Source organism: Ursus arctos, unplaced genomic scaffold (genome assembly GCF_023065955.2).
Source record: "Ursus arctos isolate Adak ecotype North America unplaced genomic scaffold, UrsArc2.0 scaffold_27, whole genome shotgun sequence".
Taxonomy (NCBI): Eukaryota; Metazoa; Chordata; class Mammalia; order Carnivora; family Ursidae; genus Ursus; species Ursus arctos.
The window spans coordinates 17,747,507-17,766,125 of NW_026622952.1; the positions used below are offsets into that span (position 1 = coordinate 17,747,507).

At 34.4% G+C, this 18,619-nt stretch overlaps 1 protein-coding gene and 1 long non-coding RNA gene across 4 annotated transcripts in view; one reads left to right on the forward strand and one right to left on the reverse strand.

Annotated features, from left to right (window-relative positions):
- LOC130541889 (uncharacterized) overlaps positions 1–12,939 on the forward strand; it is a 136,740-nt gene extending 123,801 nt beyond the window's left edge. Inside the window, exon 3 of the long non-coding RNA XR_008955970.1 lies at positions 12,653–12,939. This is a non-coding gene — a long non-coding RNA (uncharacterized LOC130541889). The remainder of the gene's footprint in view (positions 1–12,652) is intronic.
- The window catches only part of TUSC3 (tumor suppressor candidate 3), a 220,847-nt gene that overhangs the window by 91,844 nt on the left and 110,384 nt on the right, over positions 1–18,619 (reverse strand). For all 3 annotated transcript variants that reach the window (XM_026508466.4, XM_026508465.4, XM_026508467.4), the window contains exons 4-5: positions 17,472–17,612; positions 13,895–14,035 (exon numbers count right to left, since the gene is read on the reverse strand). In XM_026508466.4, coding sequence (XP_026364251.1) covers positions 13,895–14,035; positions 17,472–17,612 — 282 coding nt within the window. The remainder of the gene's footprint in view (positions 1–13,894; positions 14,036–17,471; positions 17,613–18,619) is intronic.

Sequence of the window (18,619 nt, forward strand, 5' to 3'; positions counted from 1 at the left end):
CTTTGAAAAAAAAAAATCAATAAAATGGATAAACCTCCAGCCAGACTTACCAAAAAGAGAAAGGACCCAAATAAATAAAACCACAAATGAGAGACGAAAAATAACCACCCAACACCACAGAAATACAATTACAAGAGATTATAAGCGAATATATGCCAACAAATTAGGCAATTTGGAAGAAATGGATGCATTCCTAGAAACATATAAACTACCAAAAGTGAACCAGGAAGAAATAGAAAACTCAAACAGACCAATAACCAGTAAACAAATTGAATTAGGAATCCAAAAACTCCCAACAAACCGAAGTCCAGGACCAGATGGCTTCACAGGTGAATTCTACCCAAAGTCTCAAGGAGAGTTAGTACCCATTCTTCTCGAACTATTCCAAAAAACAGAAAAGAAAGGAAAACTTCCAAAGTCATTCTATGAGGCCAGCATTGTCCTGACACCAAAACCAGACAGAGACTATACTAAAAAAAAGAGGGGAGCCTGGGTGGCTCAGTGGGTTAAGCATCTACCTCTTGATTTCAGCTCCGGTCATGATCTCAGGGTTGTGAAATCAACTCCTGTCCCATGTCAGGCTCTGCACTCAGCACAGTCGGCTTGAGACTCTCTCTCTCTCCCCTTCTCCCTCTGCCCCTCCCCATTCGCACACTCTTTCTCTAATTAATTAATTAAATCTTTTTAAAGATGGGGCAGGTAAGAGGAAGAGGGAGAGAGAGAATCTTGAGCAGTCTCCATCTCACAACCCCGAGATCATGACCTAAACTGAAACAAGAGTCGGACACCCAACTGGCTGAGACACCCAGGTGCCCCCTATTATATATTTACTCTTAAAATAAGCTACAGAAAATAGTATGAACATCTACCAGTTCTGCACTGTATTTATCAAAAATAATCTGCATATAAACAGACCCACACAATTCAAACCTGATTTGTTAAAAGGTCGACTGTACTCACTTTACAGGAAAGACTATCCTATGTTTTATATAATCCTCTCTACAGTCCATATCTTTAAAATGTTATATTGCAAATAATTTAATGACTTCTTAATAAACAGGTAGTATCGTGACCAGAGTAACAAGAGACAACCACATCAGAGAATTCATTTCTACTACTCACAAGTGACTTACTTATAGTAAATTTATAGTACAATCATTATTTCATATCAGTCTATACACTTCACTTGTAAGAAAAAAGGTAGGAAGTATCTTTCTTAAGACTAAATATTTTATTTCATGGAAAGGAGTTACACATTGAACATAACTGTCAACAAATATTTATAATCACTAATGAGTTGGATTAAGGTTAGCAGTGATTGGCATGGAGTACAGAAGCTAGGCAGTCATTCCATGTATTGGATCTTCATAGTGAGGCTTATTTAATTATGACTTTATAATAACCAAAAGACTAGGGCAACCACACATTCAAAAAAAAAGAAAAGGGAGGTCCATTCATGTATGAGTAGTTTTAAGATGTTCTTCGAATTATTGAGGCTAATGTCTGTCCTCATTACACAAAATTAGGAACCAGATTTATTACGAAAAGTATACCCTAAAAATATATTCTTTTCATTATATTCTTGCCATAATCCTCACACAAAAATATACATGAGGCTATACACAGAAACTACCAATTTGCAGACAGATATATGCCTCTTCAAATGACTCAAACTTAAAAACAGCAGTTGCTTCACTGAAAAAAACATTAGCAGCATTTATCTGCTTTTCACTTGTAAAGAGAACAAAATGAAAAACTACAGAGATAGTACCTGCATATTATTAGAAGTTACATAATTTAGTTCAAATAAATTTGTAAAGGTGCTCATTCTGAAGTCAGAGCGGCCTTGCAGTTTTGGACGGTCACAAGAAATACATTTCGACTGACACAATGCAATGTGCAGACACCAAAGAACCTTCAGGAATGTGAAAATCGTGTAATAGTTTGTATTAATTTCAAGCTTAAATTTGTCACAAAACTTACATAATTAAACTGATACAATTTCTTTGAGACAGAAGACACATTAAGGTATGTGAATCATCTTACAATATAGATTATCAGTGTTAAAAGGCAGAAAAGAGCTTCTGTCCTACTAAGATTTACTGTGATAATAAAGTTTGGATTATTAGATTTTTAAAATGTTTATCTTTCATGTTTTTAATTGCAAATTCTTAGGATGTTTTTCTTTCCATGTGAAATGAATATAACTATCACACTTATATTTCTGCTTTGAAATCACTGCCATCTATGAAGAGCTTTAGGTTGCCATGAAGATCTGTGCTAAGGGCTGCAAAACATAACATTTTAACTCATTTTGATATTCCAAGTCAACATTTATTTCTGAAAACCATAAACTATAAGTTTATATTATACTCCTTAAAGTTATGTACCAGTGTACTTCAATATTTTACCCACCCATTCTACTTTAAACTCATCATAAAACAGGTAATGTGTAAGCTTATTGTTTATCATCCTTCTACGTTAGGGGATGGAGGAAGGGAAAATGGAGTAAAACCAGAATCAATGCTTATTCAGCTCTATAAACAATTATCATTTATAAACAGGATTTAATAGCATTTTTTTTTTCAAGACCAGGAGGAACCTATAAATACTCCTTTACCTAATTTTTTTTAAAACTCAGAATCAGGAAGCTGTAATATTTACTTTTTAAATAGTAGCATATCTTCTTCCATATAAGGAAATTGCAAACTTTGTCTCTATCCTACACCCTAAAGCACTATGAACAGCTTCCTCTCATCAGGAAACAGTGCATTCTCAGCCTACCTGTGAGTCATGAATAATGAAAAAAAAAAAAAAACAGCAATAGAATACAGTCTATGGAACTAAGGTGTGTAACACTCAGTGATCCCTTGGAAGATACTTTTGCATAGGTTCAATATACAATTGCTAATTGTATACAGACTTGTTCTTTACCAAGAAATGGGTATGTGGATAGAGCTTCTTTCTTTAGAAATTTTTAGAAATTTAATAATTTCTCATTATTCTCATTTTGCATACAATTTTTGGTATTACAGAAGTGGTCTGCTCTAATTCATTGTTTTTATCTAGAAGCTTTCCTTTTCTGTGCAATCCAGGGCTTTCATCAGTTTCCACAAATCTGATAATACTTTGCCAAAAATTCCTAAAAAAAATTCTCTTTCCCAAAGAAAAATGGGATATTGGTTATTTCACACAAATGTTTGAGAATCTGAATAAATGGGTTAGCATTTTGGGTAGCCTCTTAATTTTGTAAGGATATCTTAAGAATTGCATAAGACTAGAAATGAACAAATCCATTTTTTCAATCTAGCTTTTTTAAAAATAAATAGAGTCAAGTTTGGTGGTGGTAGTGGTGGCTATCAGGCAGAATGTGGTAAAGAAGATTCAAATTAGTTTCCATAAGCTATCAACAGCTAAGGAAAAGACCACAGTTTGTATATTTCTATATTAATGAAAAACAGAAAGAGAAAAGTTTCAAGAAGAGCTTTTTTTAATTCAACATTTTGTCATCAGAGTAGAGTTTTAAAACATATTGTTTGAAAACATGTCTGTATTCTGCAGCCTGTTATTGACTTCTACAAGTCTGCCACTGGGGAACATGAACACTTGCCAAGATTTCCTTCTCAAGTACGTGGTTGTGAATGTTAGAATATTTTCTGCTATGCCAAGGTAATTATCTTCCAAGGATTCAAAGCAGAAAGAGAAAATTTGCATGATATAACAGAGGATGGAAAAAAATTGATCTGTTCAAGTATTTAACATTTACACACCATATAAATACTCTTAGGCATTTATTTGTAGTCATAATGGCTCACTACATCTATTGGTTTAAACATCCAACACGAGATATGTGTCCAGATTCAGAGAAGCCCAGAATAAAAAGAACACAGAACTTGAAGTCAGACACGTGGGATCAAGTCCTAATCAATCATTTTCTAGTTGTGTGGGCTACAAGTTGAGTTTACTGAATCATAGTTTCCTTGTTTATAAAAGGATGATAATACAAATACCTTTTCATCATTATTGTAAGGAATCAGTACATAAAACATACCCTAAAGAAGGAAGAGATTCAATAAATAGTAATGATGATGATTAGCTTACAACAATAATTCTGGTGAGGAGAATAATGAAGGCATGCTATTGTCAACTGAATCTAATTCAGAGAGATTATGCTATCAGTGTTTGGTAGACAAACAGTGACAAGATCTGGCATGACACTAAATACTAAATAAGATTTAACTTTACAAAAACACTGAAACAAGTATTATATTTTCATCAAAAAACCTGGGTAGCTTTACTGAATGAAGCAACTTGAAAACTAGCCTGAGCAAAACCCAAAACACTTTTAAACCTACTAAGGTGCTTGAGATCACCTCTAGTATCCAATTATATTTAGAGTATAATTAATCCATTGTAACTCAATTATCAATACTAAAACCCAAATTTCAAATTTATGAGAGATATCTTTTCTATGTATTGGAAAGCCACAGAGGTTCTGTTTGAATTTCCAGCCACTAGATATTATTGCAGAAGACGGATGCTGTGCTGTAATGTGACGTGCCTGGTCTTCTTAATCTGTCCGAGCACATCCAGCTCAGTCATAAAGACTACTAATTCTTTGTTGAAAATAAAAACAGAAGGATAAAGGACTCCTACATGAAGATGAAAGGCACAAACCAACAATTAGCTATAAATATATATATATATACCATCTGAATTTTGATATTCTATTTATAAACTTTTTTACATCTTCTTTTGTTAAAGTATATTTTTTCTTCCTACTGTTAAAGATTTTATGTTCAATTATATTTTTAAATTGTTTACTATATAAAAATCCTAATGATTATTGGATAGTGACTTTGAATTCAGAAAACCTGTTCAACTCTACTAATAATTTTTATTATTGGTTCTCCATAAATGGTGATGAATTTTCCATGTGGACAATCGTAAGTAAATATGACGTGTCTACATTTATTTACTCCCTGCATTTCTTTTTCTGTTCTTATGCTTTGACTAAGACCACTAATAAAATGACGAATAGTATGTAATTATATGCTTTATTTTAAATTATCACTACTAAATATTTGCTAGACATTTTAAGATATCCTTTACCTAATTAAGAAACTTTGAATTTACAGTTTGCTAACTTTTTAAAATTATAAATGATGAACATTAAGAAATTTCTATGGTATTAGTGACACTACCACTACTTTAAGCCATTACTGTGATCGTTTTCAATTATACTTCCCCTACAGCTTAACCAACCATTCCTACAACCTGAATTTTGCTATTTTATATACAGCTAAAGAAAAACCTTTTGATTCCATGTTCATTAGCAAGATTTGTCATATGCCACAATACTACTTCCTATTTTCTAGCCATCTCTCAATTCTCATAGTTTACAGTCTTTCCTGCAAGTACTTTGTTATCCACACTAGAGTGATGTTTTTTATTTCACTTAACTTTTTAGCAAAAGTTTTCTGGCAAGTTTCCTGTATCTGTAGGAAAAGCTGCTCTCATTTGTAAATTATTTCCCTCTTAACAGATATGCACAGATACTGTGTTAAATTCTTTGTTGATATGCTCATATTTGAATAGCATTCATTTTTTTCTGAACTAGTGAACTGGCTACAAGCAAGAGACCACATACCTCAGTAGTTCAATTTGTTATGAAAACTGGCCATTTCCTTAAAATACGATACCTCTGTGTAGCCACACCTCCTTTGTCTCTCAGAACTTAATTTCAGGCAGACTTCTTCCCTTAAATCTTCACTCCCCTTGATTTCTTCATGAGCCATTGCCACTAAGAAACAGGATCAGTACTTCAAAGGTAAACCACTCATTTTCCTGGGTCTCGATCTTTGCCTGCACTTTGAACTCTGCCATCTCTGGTTCCTTAGTGCTCATTGCCTGAGCTGTCTTTACCACCTCCCCATGTAATCCTTCTGTATAGAAGTAAGGTCCCAACCACAGTATTCCTTCTCAGGACAGGGTACTCATTGTCTGGGAAGAAATATTTCTTGCCAATTTTTGATACTTGCCACTAACACTGCACCCCTTAGCACTTTCTGATCCTCTCAATAACAAAGGATCCTGATGAAAGACAGCATCTGATGGTGGCTGTGCTGCTTTCAGAAGTTGTTGAATATTTGCTAAAAAGTGACTTAAGAACACTGGACTTGTTCACTTTTTAAGGATGATTTGCAAATGTTTAAACTTAATTCATGGTTACTTATTTACTATGAATTTATATTTTTTCCTGACATAATTTCAGTTGATATTTTCCAAGAAACTTGTTTTTTATATGTAGTAAAATTGACAGTACTTTTTAAGAACTTTTGTTTTGCTTATGTGTAAGCAATATCATCACAGCAGAATAAGAGCATTCTACCATTTCCTCTCTAAAACACACTGATTTTTGACAATCGCGTATGGACAAGAGTGTCTTGGTGGAAGTTGAGTCCAACAGAGGTATGCCAGAGCACCACTGGAACAATGATAATGAAATTAACGGATGCACTGAGGAGGATTTAAGAAGAAGAGTTTCAGTTTCCTCCGAGGGGCACGGCTCAGCGCCCAGAGAGAACTTCTGTGATCTCTCCCACGGGGGAAAGTAAGAGTATGTTAGTGAGCACCCAGCTTCCCCAGCTGTGTGGGATATTGACAAAGAGACACAATTTTTACTCCATCCAGAATACTGAGTCATACACTGCACAAGTAGGGGGCAATGAACCAATGGGAGAATAGCAGCCAGGCCTCAGAACGGACACATCAAAAGAATGCAGATCCTAATAACCACTTCATGGAATCCATCAGGAAGCCTGCCCTGAGTTGAAGAGACTTCAACTGCGGATCCCCCCCAGCTGGCCCACAGGCACCCTCAGTGCTCCATGTGCATCACCTGCACACCCTTCTATCCTGTGGCTGTCCCCCTGTACACACTCTGAAGGCAATAAAAGTAAGCCTTTCAGACAACAATTGGGCAAATGCAGAAAGCCAACCTGACTCTGCAGGATGAGGAAAAAGGACACAAACCAGAGCATTCGGCACCCAGCCTAGTTTTGCAAGATCAACAGAAGGTATGCAAAGCTAAGTCCCCCTCAGAGGGAACAAGAAGTAAAAGGTAGTTTTAGTACGCTACTGAAGTTGAATTATCAGTGCAAAATAGACTGTTATAAGATGTTTTATGTAAGAGAAGGGAGTCAAAACACCACTGTAAAAAATCATCAATTTATAAAGGAGGGAACAAAAAAACAGCCAGGAACAGCTGGCAGTATCCTCTTAATATGTGGACTTTTTTTTTTTTTTTTCTGGGTGGAGGGTATGTAATTTATTTTATTGTTCTGAGTCTGGGTTTTGTTCCTTAGACATCACAATTCCTGGACGAGGGGACATGTCCCACCTCCCAGGTTCATAGTGCCAAGGGCCTGTTTGGGATTACTTTCCAGGTTCAAAGTACATGAGGTTTCAGTTTTAATACTTCCTAGATGCTCAACTGAGGCAAAGTGACAAAATAACCCCCCCACCCCCACCTGCCAAAAATATAAAACCCTAAGCCCTCCGGCAGCAGAAAAGAATTAAGGTAGCATTAATAAGTCCTTATCCATCAATAATTACTTTAAATGTAAATGGATTAAATTATCCATTCAAAAGGTATACAGGGGATAAATGGATAAAAAAAGAAGACCCAACTATATGCTCCCCCTAGACACTCCTTTCAGCTTCAAGGAGAAAAATACTTTCCTTTCAAAGGGAAGATATGGAAAAAGATATTCCACAGAAATGGAAACCAAGAGAACAGGGTAGCTATACATGCATCAGAAAAAAATAGGGTTAAAGTAAAAAATGGTCACAAGAAATAAATAGGGTCATTATATAATGAAAAATGAGTCAATTCATCCAAAAAATATAACAGTTGTAAATATATATGACCATATCACAGCATCTAAATATATTAAGCCAACACTAACATATCTGAAGGCAGAAAAAAACAGCAGTACAGTAATCAGGGGCTCCAATACCTTAATTTCAACAATAGATAAGTCATCCAGACAACTAATAAGAAACAATGGGCTTGGATTATATTACACTTTAGTCCAACAGACCTAACAGACATATAGTGAACACTCCAGCAGCAGCAGAATACACACTCTTTTTAAGTGTACAATGAACATTCTATGGGACAGATCATATGTTAGTTCACAAAACAAGTTCTTAGCTAATTTATGATTGAAATTATACCAAGTGTCTCTTCAAATGCAATAGCAGGAAACTAGAAAGCTCACGAACATGCTATAGAACACACTCCCAAACAACCAACAAATTAAAGAAGAAATAAAATATTGTGAAACAAAACAAAATGGAAACAATATACTAAAACTTACCAGATGTCTTCATTGGAAAAGTGTCTGTTCTTATCTTCTGCCCGTATTACGGAGGGCACATATTGCATGGTGTACTGGGTGTTATACGCAAATAATGAATCATGGAACATTGCATCAAAAACTGGGAATGTACTGTATGGTGACTCATATAACAAAATAAAAATTAAAAAAAAAAAACTTACCAGATGCAACAAAAGTAGTTCTAACAGGGAACTTTCTAGCAATAAACGCCTATATTAAGAAAAAAAGAATATCTGAAATAACCTAATTTTTTATCTCAAGAAAGTACAGAAAAAGAACTAAGCCAAAAACTAGCAAAAGGAAATAACAAAGATTAGAGCAGAAATAAATAAAAACTGGAAACACCACAGAAAAGATGAAACAAAGAACTTGGTTTTTTAAAGAGATAAAATTGACAAACCATTATCTAGACTAAGAAAAAATTCAAATGAATAAAATCAGAACCAAGAAGACATTACAACTCATACCACAGAAATACCAAGGGATTATAAGAGACTACTATGAACAAATATACACCAAGAAATTTGATAACCTAAAAGAAATAGAAACAATCCTAGAAACACAAACCTATTAAGACTGAATCAAAGAAAGAGAAAATCAGAGAACAGCAGCAAGAAGACTGAATCAGGAATAAAAAACCTCCCAACAAAGAAAAGTCCAGGTTTACCTAGTGAAGTCTACCAAAAATGTAAAGAATACCAATCTTTCTCACATTCTCCCAAACTCATTTTATGATGCCAGCATTACCCCAATACCAAAGCCTGATAAAGACACTAGAAGAAAACTACAAATATGCTTGATAAATACAAATGCAAAAATTCTCCACAAAATCTCCACAAAACAGTACATTCAAAAGATTATACACCATGATTAAGAGGGATTTATTTCTGGTATGCAAAGAGGGTTCAATAAAGATAAATCAACGCACTAATGGGATGAAAGATGAAAATCAACCATATGATCATCTCTAGAGATACAGAAAAATATTTCGCAAAATTCAACAGCCTTTCATGAGAAAAACTCTCACTAAATTGGATATAGAAAAAATGTAGCTCAACACAATAAAAGCCCTATTTGATAAGCCCACAGCTAACATCATACTCAATGATAGACTGGAAGGTCTCTAAGATCAGAAACAAGACAAGGGTGCCCACTATCATTATTCCTGTTCAGCATCATAGTGGAAGTCCTAGCCAGACCAACTGGGAAAGAAAAATAATAGGTATCCAAAGCAGAAAGGGAAAAGTAAAATTGTTTGTAGATGATATGATCTTATATACAGAAATTCCTAGACTCCACCAAAACCTATTAGAATAAATAACCAATTACAATAAAGTTTCAGGATACAAAACCAGTATATAGAAATCAGTTATGTTGCTGTAGACTAACAACAAAACATCTGAAAAAAAATTTTTTTTAAAGTCCCATTTACAATAGCATCAAAAACAATAAAATTCTTGGGAATAAATTTAACCAGGGAGGTGAAAGATATCCATGAAAGAAAGGAAACAAAAGGAAAAATATCCTGTGTTCATAGAGAATAAGAATTAATATTGTTAATATGTCCATACTACTTAAGTTCAATGTAATCACAGAATTCCAATGACATTTTTCACAGACATAGGAAAAAAAAAATCCTAAAATTTGTATGGAACCATAAAAAGATGCCAAACAGCCAATACAATACCAAGAAAGAAGAACAAATCTGGAAGCATGAAATTCCCTGAATTCAAAGTATAATCAAAACAGAATGGTACTGTCAGAAATAGACCAGTGCAATAGAATTCCAAGCCCAGAAATAAACTCACACGGGTACCATCAATAGGTATTTGAAACTATATCTGTATCTTTGGGGTAAATACCAGTACCCCAAAGACACAGATGTAGTGAAAAGAAGGGGCACATGCACCCCAACATTCATAGCAGCAATGTCCAAAATACCCAAACTGTGGAAGGAGCCGAGATGCCCTTCAACAGATGAATGGATAAGGAAAATGAGGTACATATAAACAATGGAATATTACTCAGCCATCAGAAAGGATGAATACCCACCATTTGCATCGACATGGATGGAACTGGAGGGGATTATACTAAATGAAATAAGTCAAGCAGAGAAAGACAATTCTCATATGGTTTCATTCATGTGGAACATAAGGAATAACCCGGAGGACCACAGGGGAAGGGAGGGAAAATGAATGGGAAGAAATTAGAGAGGGAGACAAACCATGAGAGACTCTGGACTCCAGGAAAAAAAACTGAGGCTTTCAGAGAGAAGGGGGCTAGGGGGAATGGGGTAGCCAGGTGATGGATATTAAGGAGGGCATGTGTTATGATGAGCACTGGGTGTTATATGCAACTAATGAGTAGTTGAACACTACATCAAAAACTAATGATGTACTACTATACACTGGCTAACTGAACATAATAATAAATAAATTTCAAAATGGCAAAAAAACAAAACAAAACAAGTACTTGACAAGAGAGTGAAGAACACTCAACGAGGAAAGCATAGTCTCTTCGATAAAAACTGCTGAGAAAAGTGGATCTTCACATGCAAGAGAATGAAAATGGACACCTATCTTATGCCAATCACAGAAATTAATTCAAAATGGACTGAAGGCTTATACCTAAGACCCAAAACTATAAAACTCTAAACATATGAAAAAAAGCTCACTGACACTGGTCTTGACAATATTTTGAATATGACACCAAAAGCAGAAGTATAATGGGACTATATCACACCATAAAGCTTTTGCAAAGCAATGGTAACCACCAACAAAATGAAAAGGCAACTTACAGAATAGGAGAAAATAATCTGCAAATCATATGTTGGAGAAACTCACACAACTCAAAAAAAAAAAAATCCAATTAAAAAGTAGGCACAAAACCTGTATGGGTATTTTTCCAAGGAAGACCTAAAAATGGCCAACAGGTACATGAAAAGATGCTCAAAAATCACCAATCATCAAGGAAATGGAAATCAAAATCACAATGAAGTAACATCTCATACCTATTATAATGGTCATTATCGAAAAGATAAGAGGTAACAAGTGTGGGCAAGGATGTAGAAAAAGGAATTCTTATGCACTGTTGGTTGGAAGGTAAAAGGTACAGCCACAATGGAAAACAGTATGGAGGTTCCTTAAAAAATTGAAAATACAACTACTATATGATCCAGCAATCCCACTTCTGGGTATATATCTGAAAGCAATCATATTTCTATCCTAAAGAGAGATCTGTACCCCCATATTCACTGCATCATTATTCACAATAGTCAAGACATAGAAACTACTTAAGTGTTCTTTGACAGATGAATGGAGATATATAGATATATATATATATATATTCTCTCTCTATATATATCTCTATATATCTCACATTTCAGCCATAAAAAAAAATCGTGCCATTTGCAACAACATAGATGGGCCTGGATAGCATAATGCCAAGTAAAATAAGTTGGAGGAAGTCTAATACTTTATGATCTCCCTTATATATAGAATCTAAATACAGGGAGAATGGAATGGTGATGTCCAGGGGCTATAACGAGGAGAAAACAGGGAGATGTTGGTCAAAGGGTACAAATTTCCAGTTATAAAATGTGTAAGTTCTAAGGTTATCATTTATAGCAGTGTGACTAGAGTTAACAATACTATATCATATACTTGAAAGTTTCTAAGAGTAAATCTTGAATGTTCTCACCACACACACACACACACACACACACACACACACACACACAAGTAATTTATATGAGGTGATAAAGGTATTAACTAACCTCATTATGGTAATCATTTTGCAATATATACATGTATCAAATCATCACATTGTATACCCTCAACTTTCACACAATGTTATATGTCAGTTATTCCTCAGTAGAGCTGGGGGGGTAGGGGGAAGTCCTTTCCTTAGGGATAGCAAAGAAACAAACAAACAAAAAGCCTACTGTTTCTAGATTTATACATTGTTTTACGCAGCAGTGTGGGTCTCAATGCAGCAGTTCTCCGGAAGGGTACTTCTTATTTTTGCTACATGATTAACCAGGCCACCGTCCCCTTTCTTTCAGTTGTACACCCTTATTTTACAACACTGATATCCTGGTCTCCATGGAAGACCCCACAAGGGCTTTTCATATCCTTCAAGCTCTTAACCTCTACGCAATGTCTCAAATTGAGGAGATCAGAATGGCTATTCAACAGCCAGCAGTGGAAGACTATAACCTCTTTCTCTATTTATTTATTTATCTCCAGGGTGCAGAACATGGATTTTTGCCTACAAGCACTGCAATCAATCAATCAATCACCAACCATAAAATGGAGGCTTCTAAGTTCAATATTTTAACAGGGCCCTGTCACTTTGCCTTAGGTGGCTCACAGGACATATGTCAGTATACAGAATAGACACTTTTACTGGACCATAAGAACATCCAAGCCAGAAGATCTGGGTTCACTACCACGGAATTTGCATGTTCTTCTTTGTTCTTTATCCATGCTCTGTAGTCAAGCGTCACTTCAAATCTTCTGCCTATTTTCTGAATTATTAAACAGTAAAACTGACTTTTTATTCTTTTGGTGTACAGTTCTATAAATTTTGACATGATGGGGAAGGTTCCCCTTTAAGAGTTTGGCTCCTACAGTTTCCCACTACCAATTGCTTTCATTGTCTCTACTGTTCTGCCACAGGACTGCCTGAGGAATTGGGGTACAAGAAAATAGAAAAAAAGACACAAGAATCTCTTTTACTCTCCTTGAGCCAGAACTAGAGGTATCTCCTAGATACCTCTCTGTCTGCTCCAAATTGCCGAAACTCAACTCAAGGAAAAACAAAACAGGAGATGTAGAAGGTTGATAATTTTTTATCTACTAATTAAATGTCATCTTGAATGCTGGTATTCTTACCTGATCTACCTGCTGACCTTTACTTTTTAGAAACACCAAATACGTGAGGAGCTTTGCATTCACTCCAGGTTTATAGTTCTGTTAGCAGGAGAGAAAGCTAGTATGTATATATGCCATCTTACCCATAAACAGATTGTCTATTTTTAAAACCATGATTTCTATCTTCTGGGCAGTAATAATTATTCACATATTCTAGATACATGTCCCATACACATATATTTTCCAAATATATTCTCTAAGTCTATAAATTCTTTGAAGAGCAAATATTTTAATCCTGGTTAGGTCCAATTTATTATTTTTTCTTCCATGGTTTATGCTTTTTGTGTTATAAAGATTTTGTATTCTTCCGGAAGATTTATAATTTTAGTTTTACATATGGACCCATAATCCATTTTGGGTAATTTTTATATGTGGTGTGAGCAAAGGGTTGTGGCTCATTATTTACATGAGGATATTTAACTGTTCCAGCACAATTTGTTGAAGACTATTCTTTTCTCACTGAATTACTCTGACATCTTTGTTGAAAATCAACAACCATACAACTTATACTATTTACAAAGAAATAAGGAGAAAAAGTATAGCACAATAACATACCAGAGATACCATGGCCCAACCAGTCTTGTTATAGATGAATTCCAAGTTGTTCCTTCTTAAATAGAGCAAACCGCCAACAAGTGACACTAACAGGGCCAAAGCAATGGTGCCAGAATAGTTGGGTGGCCTGAAGACTCGAATCTGCAAACATGCAATGAAAATTTTAAGAGCCAAATAAAGTAAAAGTGTTTTTCTCTTGACCATATTCTAGTCCTTCCAATTTTCAACACCACAACTTTAGAAAGGTGCCACCCTACTTTTCATTTGTGGAACTAACACTCTCTTTACTCTTTACAAATCAAAAACAAATGTCTTCCAACATGACTATATAAAAAGACCTGCTTTAGGTGAACAGTTAATATACACACACGTTACTTATGTTTAACACAGAACTGCTGTGTTTCACCTATGAAACACAAGATCATCTAGTACGGGGGAGGACATGGGAGTATAATATATTTATTATTCCAAATTGGGATAGTTTAACATCTTTAGCCTTTTTTAACACCTTACTGACATATAATACACATGCCATACAATTCACCTGGTGTACAATTCAATGGTTTTTAGTATATTCACGGGGTTTTGCAACCATCACCAAAGTCAGCATCAGAACATTCCAATCACATAAAAAAATAACCCTTCAGCAATCCCCCTGGTATACCCTTCACCCTCCAACCCTAAACGGCTCATTTATCTTGGATATATACCTAAGAGTAGAACTGCTGGGTTATATAGTAATGCTAGGTTTCTTGGTTTGAGTAATTGCCCAGCTGTTTTCCAAAGCGGCTACACCATTTTACATTCCCATTGGTAGTATATGAGAATTCTGATTTCTCCACTTCCTTGCCAATATATTCTCTCATTCATTGATTCCAGCCAACCTAAATAGGTATGCGATACTAACTCACTGTAGGTTTGATTTGCATGTTCCTAATGACTAATGAGGCTGAGCATCTTTTCATGTACTTATTAACCACTTGTATATTTTCCTTATGTAAATGTCTATTCAGATTCTTTGTCCACTTTTTAATTGGGCTGTCTTTTTATTATTGAGTTATAAGATTTCCTATATACATACTAGATATAAGTCCTTTGTCAAAAAAATAATTTGTAAATATTTTCTCCCCTTCTGTGGGTTGTCTTTTCATTTTCTTGTTGGTGTCCACTAAAACATTAAAGCTATTTTTAAAAAGTGGATGGCATTGTTATGAAATCTTGGTTCTAAAAACATTTCCCACTAAAAGAAACCAAGGCTCTGAGAAGAGATGGGTAACTAAGTGCCCCACGGGGTAGATTAGGTAGATAAGCCTGAGATATATTACGTGAGGAAATTGTGTCAGGAAAGTAAGAAAATGCTTTAAAAAAATGAAGGCGAGATATCACGCGGACACAAGAGCCAGCATAAAGAAGATCCCACTAGTCAAATCTAGACAATTTTAGTACCGAAATATTTAATTATAGTAATAACTTACTAACCACTGGAGAAAAAAATGCAACTCATCAGTCCCTACCAATGATTGATTGATTGATAGGTAGGACAGGAGAACTCCTGCTCACAGTAAAATGCTCAAGGCCAACTAGAAATATGGACAGAGGAGAAGCAGAACATCATCACTTTGCAACCATTTTGGTAAAATCTGGATCAGAGAAAAATCAACAATGGATACTAGATCTAGGCAAAAGTTCTGATGAGGAGTATGGTATTTCTCTGCTCTTAAGGTGTTTCCACACAGACAGCTTACTAATTTCAAAGGGGGGGAAGTAATTATACAGCAGAGAAATGGAAAACATCTTGACCAGATGATCAAAATTTCAGATCATCAATGAGAGTCAGACAGATGTCATGACCAAAACATGACCTATGTAGTACTGTGTCTGAGAATGTATAAGTAGAATCCAGTCATAAACAAATATCAGAAAAAATTAAATATCAGGCAAATCAAATGAGGATCATTCTATTTAAAAAGTGGAAAAGGATTCAAGATGTCAATGCATTTAAAAGACAAAGATGAGCTATGGAAATATTCCAGATTAAAAGAGGCTAAAGAAACCTGATGACTAAACACATTATCTAACTCTAGAATGGATTTTATACTGGAGGCACGAAAATGCTATTAAAGGATATTATGTCAACTGACAGAATATGGACAGTAGTTCAAATAAAAATATTACATCAGTGTAAATCTGTGAAGGTGATATCCGTACTGTTCTTATGTATTTCTCAGGAAATGCGGTTCACATTCTGAAAAAAAATTTGCGCATCTATGAAGTATGTATGTAGAGAGACAGGGGTGGGGGAGAATAGAGTGGCAAAGCAAAAGGGGTAAAATGGTAAGTATAGGTGAGTTTGATAAAGGTATACATTGGTACTATTTGCATTATTTTCATGTGTGAAACTTTTTAAAGGTTGAAATTATTTCCAAATAGACTTTTTAACAAAAGTGTATTTATCAAGTAACTTAAAGTGTAGGTGTGATCAATAGATTTGAATAATTTCTGATGAAAATTCAGTAACTCATAAAGAATTAATAGTACTTTTTCAATATTACCCTTAGTATCTTGTATGAGCTAAAGGATACTGTTGCAGAACTGAATATTTGCCAAAAAAAAAAAAAAATGACAAGACTTAATAATGATGAGAGATACCCATCTTGACTAAGAATAAATATGTTTACACCTTATGGTAAAATTACATATTCTAGAATAAATGTACTTTAAAATTACTGGTTCTAACTGTTCACTATAGAAAATTCTGGTGAGATTAAGGAATAAAGCAGCCTTAAGCCCTCCACATAGACATTAAATACCATCAAGATTGTTATTTCCTGAATAAACTGTCTACATATCTACACTCATATTTATGCTTTAAAACAAAATTCTAGATCATACTAGAAATACTATTTTTCTAACCTACACCTTGAGCTTCTATGTCAAATATACTTGTAGACCATTGTTGTCCAAGCTAGAGTACATTTAAGTAGTCTCCTATTTCTAAACATTTCACTTATTTCCAATTGTTTTCCATTACAATGAATGTTATTTAAAAAATATTTCTATGGCTAAATATTTGAATCATTCCTAATTATATCCTTAGGTTAAATTTCTAGGAGGATTGTTAAAAGTTAAATTACATAAAATAAAGACATTACACACACTTAGAATTAGTTATTCCATAGTCCAAAGAACAGTATCTATATTTTCCCCCATGGTTCATGAAAAGTATTATATCATTTGTATTTGCCCAAAAGCTAAATAAAAATTACACATCTTTTTAATTAGAATTTCTCTACTAATACCTTTGAACAATATTCCATATATATTTTAGCGTCTGAAATTATTTTGTGCCCAACTCATGTACTTTTTAACGGTTCTTAAAATATCAATGTACCATTATTCTAAAAACCATCTACATTCACCTCAGTCAAAATTCAGCTTACGGCTATCACACAGTTTTTCTCTAAGCAAGGAAAAATGTTCTATTGAGTAATTTTAAGAATCCTGTGGCCTTACTACAGTGCTATAACAAACCAAACTAATTAGTCTATTATTAAAACTGTGGGGAATAAAAACATACATGAACATCCGTTCTGTCAGCAATCCACTTTGCTAGTTGTTCAGCTGCAAATCCAATTCTTTGAAGGTCAAAAGTATCAGCTCTTTTGGGTCTGCCTTTTGGAGGAAAATGCATGAATGTAGGAGCAGAATTCATGTTGAGCTGTAAAACGTAAGATAAAATATACTAAATATAATATCCCAGCAATCTTTATATCTCATTACTCTAACATTTTATGGTTTTTTCTGCATGAATTTTAAAAAGATAGCATTTATTATGAAAATCCAAGTGGCTTTCCAGAGCTTAATTATTGTGTTTATTCACTGTAATATGCTATTGACTGAAAAAGAACTTGTGAATTTGGCTAAGTTCTCAGAACCTTCACACGTAAGATACTATTTCACTTAAGCAGCTATTAAAGTACTGCCGCTTGTTGAAAAATATAAATGCATAAAAGCATTAATGCCAAATTATTAAATTACCTATTAAAAATTTAAAGACTTTTTAAAAATGATGATTATATCAGAAAACAACATTTTTGTTCTAAACAACCTAAATTTACCAGACTACAGGAGAAATCACAATAATAATCTTCTTCTGTTCAATCTCTCTATTAACTCAAGTGTCTTAAAATGATTATATCTCACAATTATTTTCTATAGGTAATCCCATTTGAAAAGTGTATTGAATAGACTACTACTTTAACATAAATGGTGCTTATTAAGAATATAATACCTAAAACAAAGGTTAATTTGAATTGAGTAGCAAACTACAAAATTATATAAATTCTCACTGCTCTGGAATTATGAAAAATGTCTCAAATAAAAGGCCAATAGTTTTTTCGCCTTGACGTACAATACAACTCAGCATTTCCCAATACTGAGAATGAAAAGAGAAATCAAAGCAAAAATTGTCCTTGCAGCTGACGTCAAAGTAAAGTACAGCAGTACCAACAGTGGGCTTCCATGTTATGGGTATTAGTAAGGCTCGTTAAAGAAAACGAAACACACAGTCTCTGTGCTTTTTCCCATGCCAGACTTCGTTCGTGTTTTGTGTTTCCATGGTGGATGCACAAGAGATAGCTGGGGCCAACATGCAAATAACATACTACAAGCAAAAACTCTCTGCATTGGAACAATCAAAAAATTCCTACTAAGGTTTAAGATCTA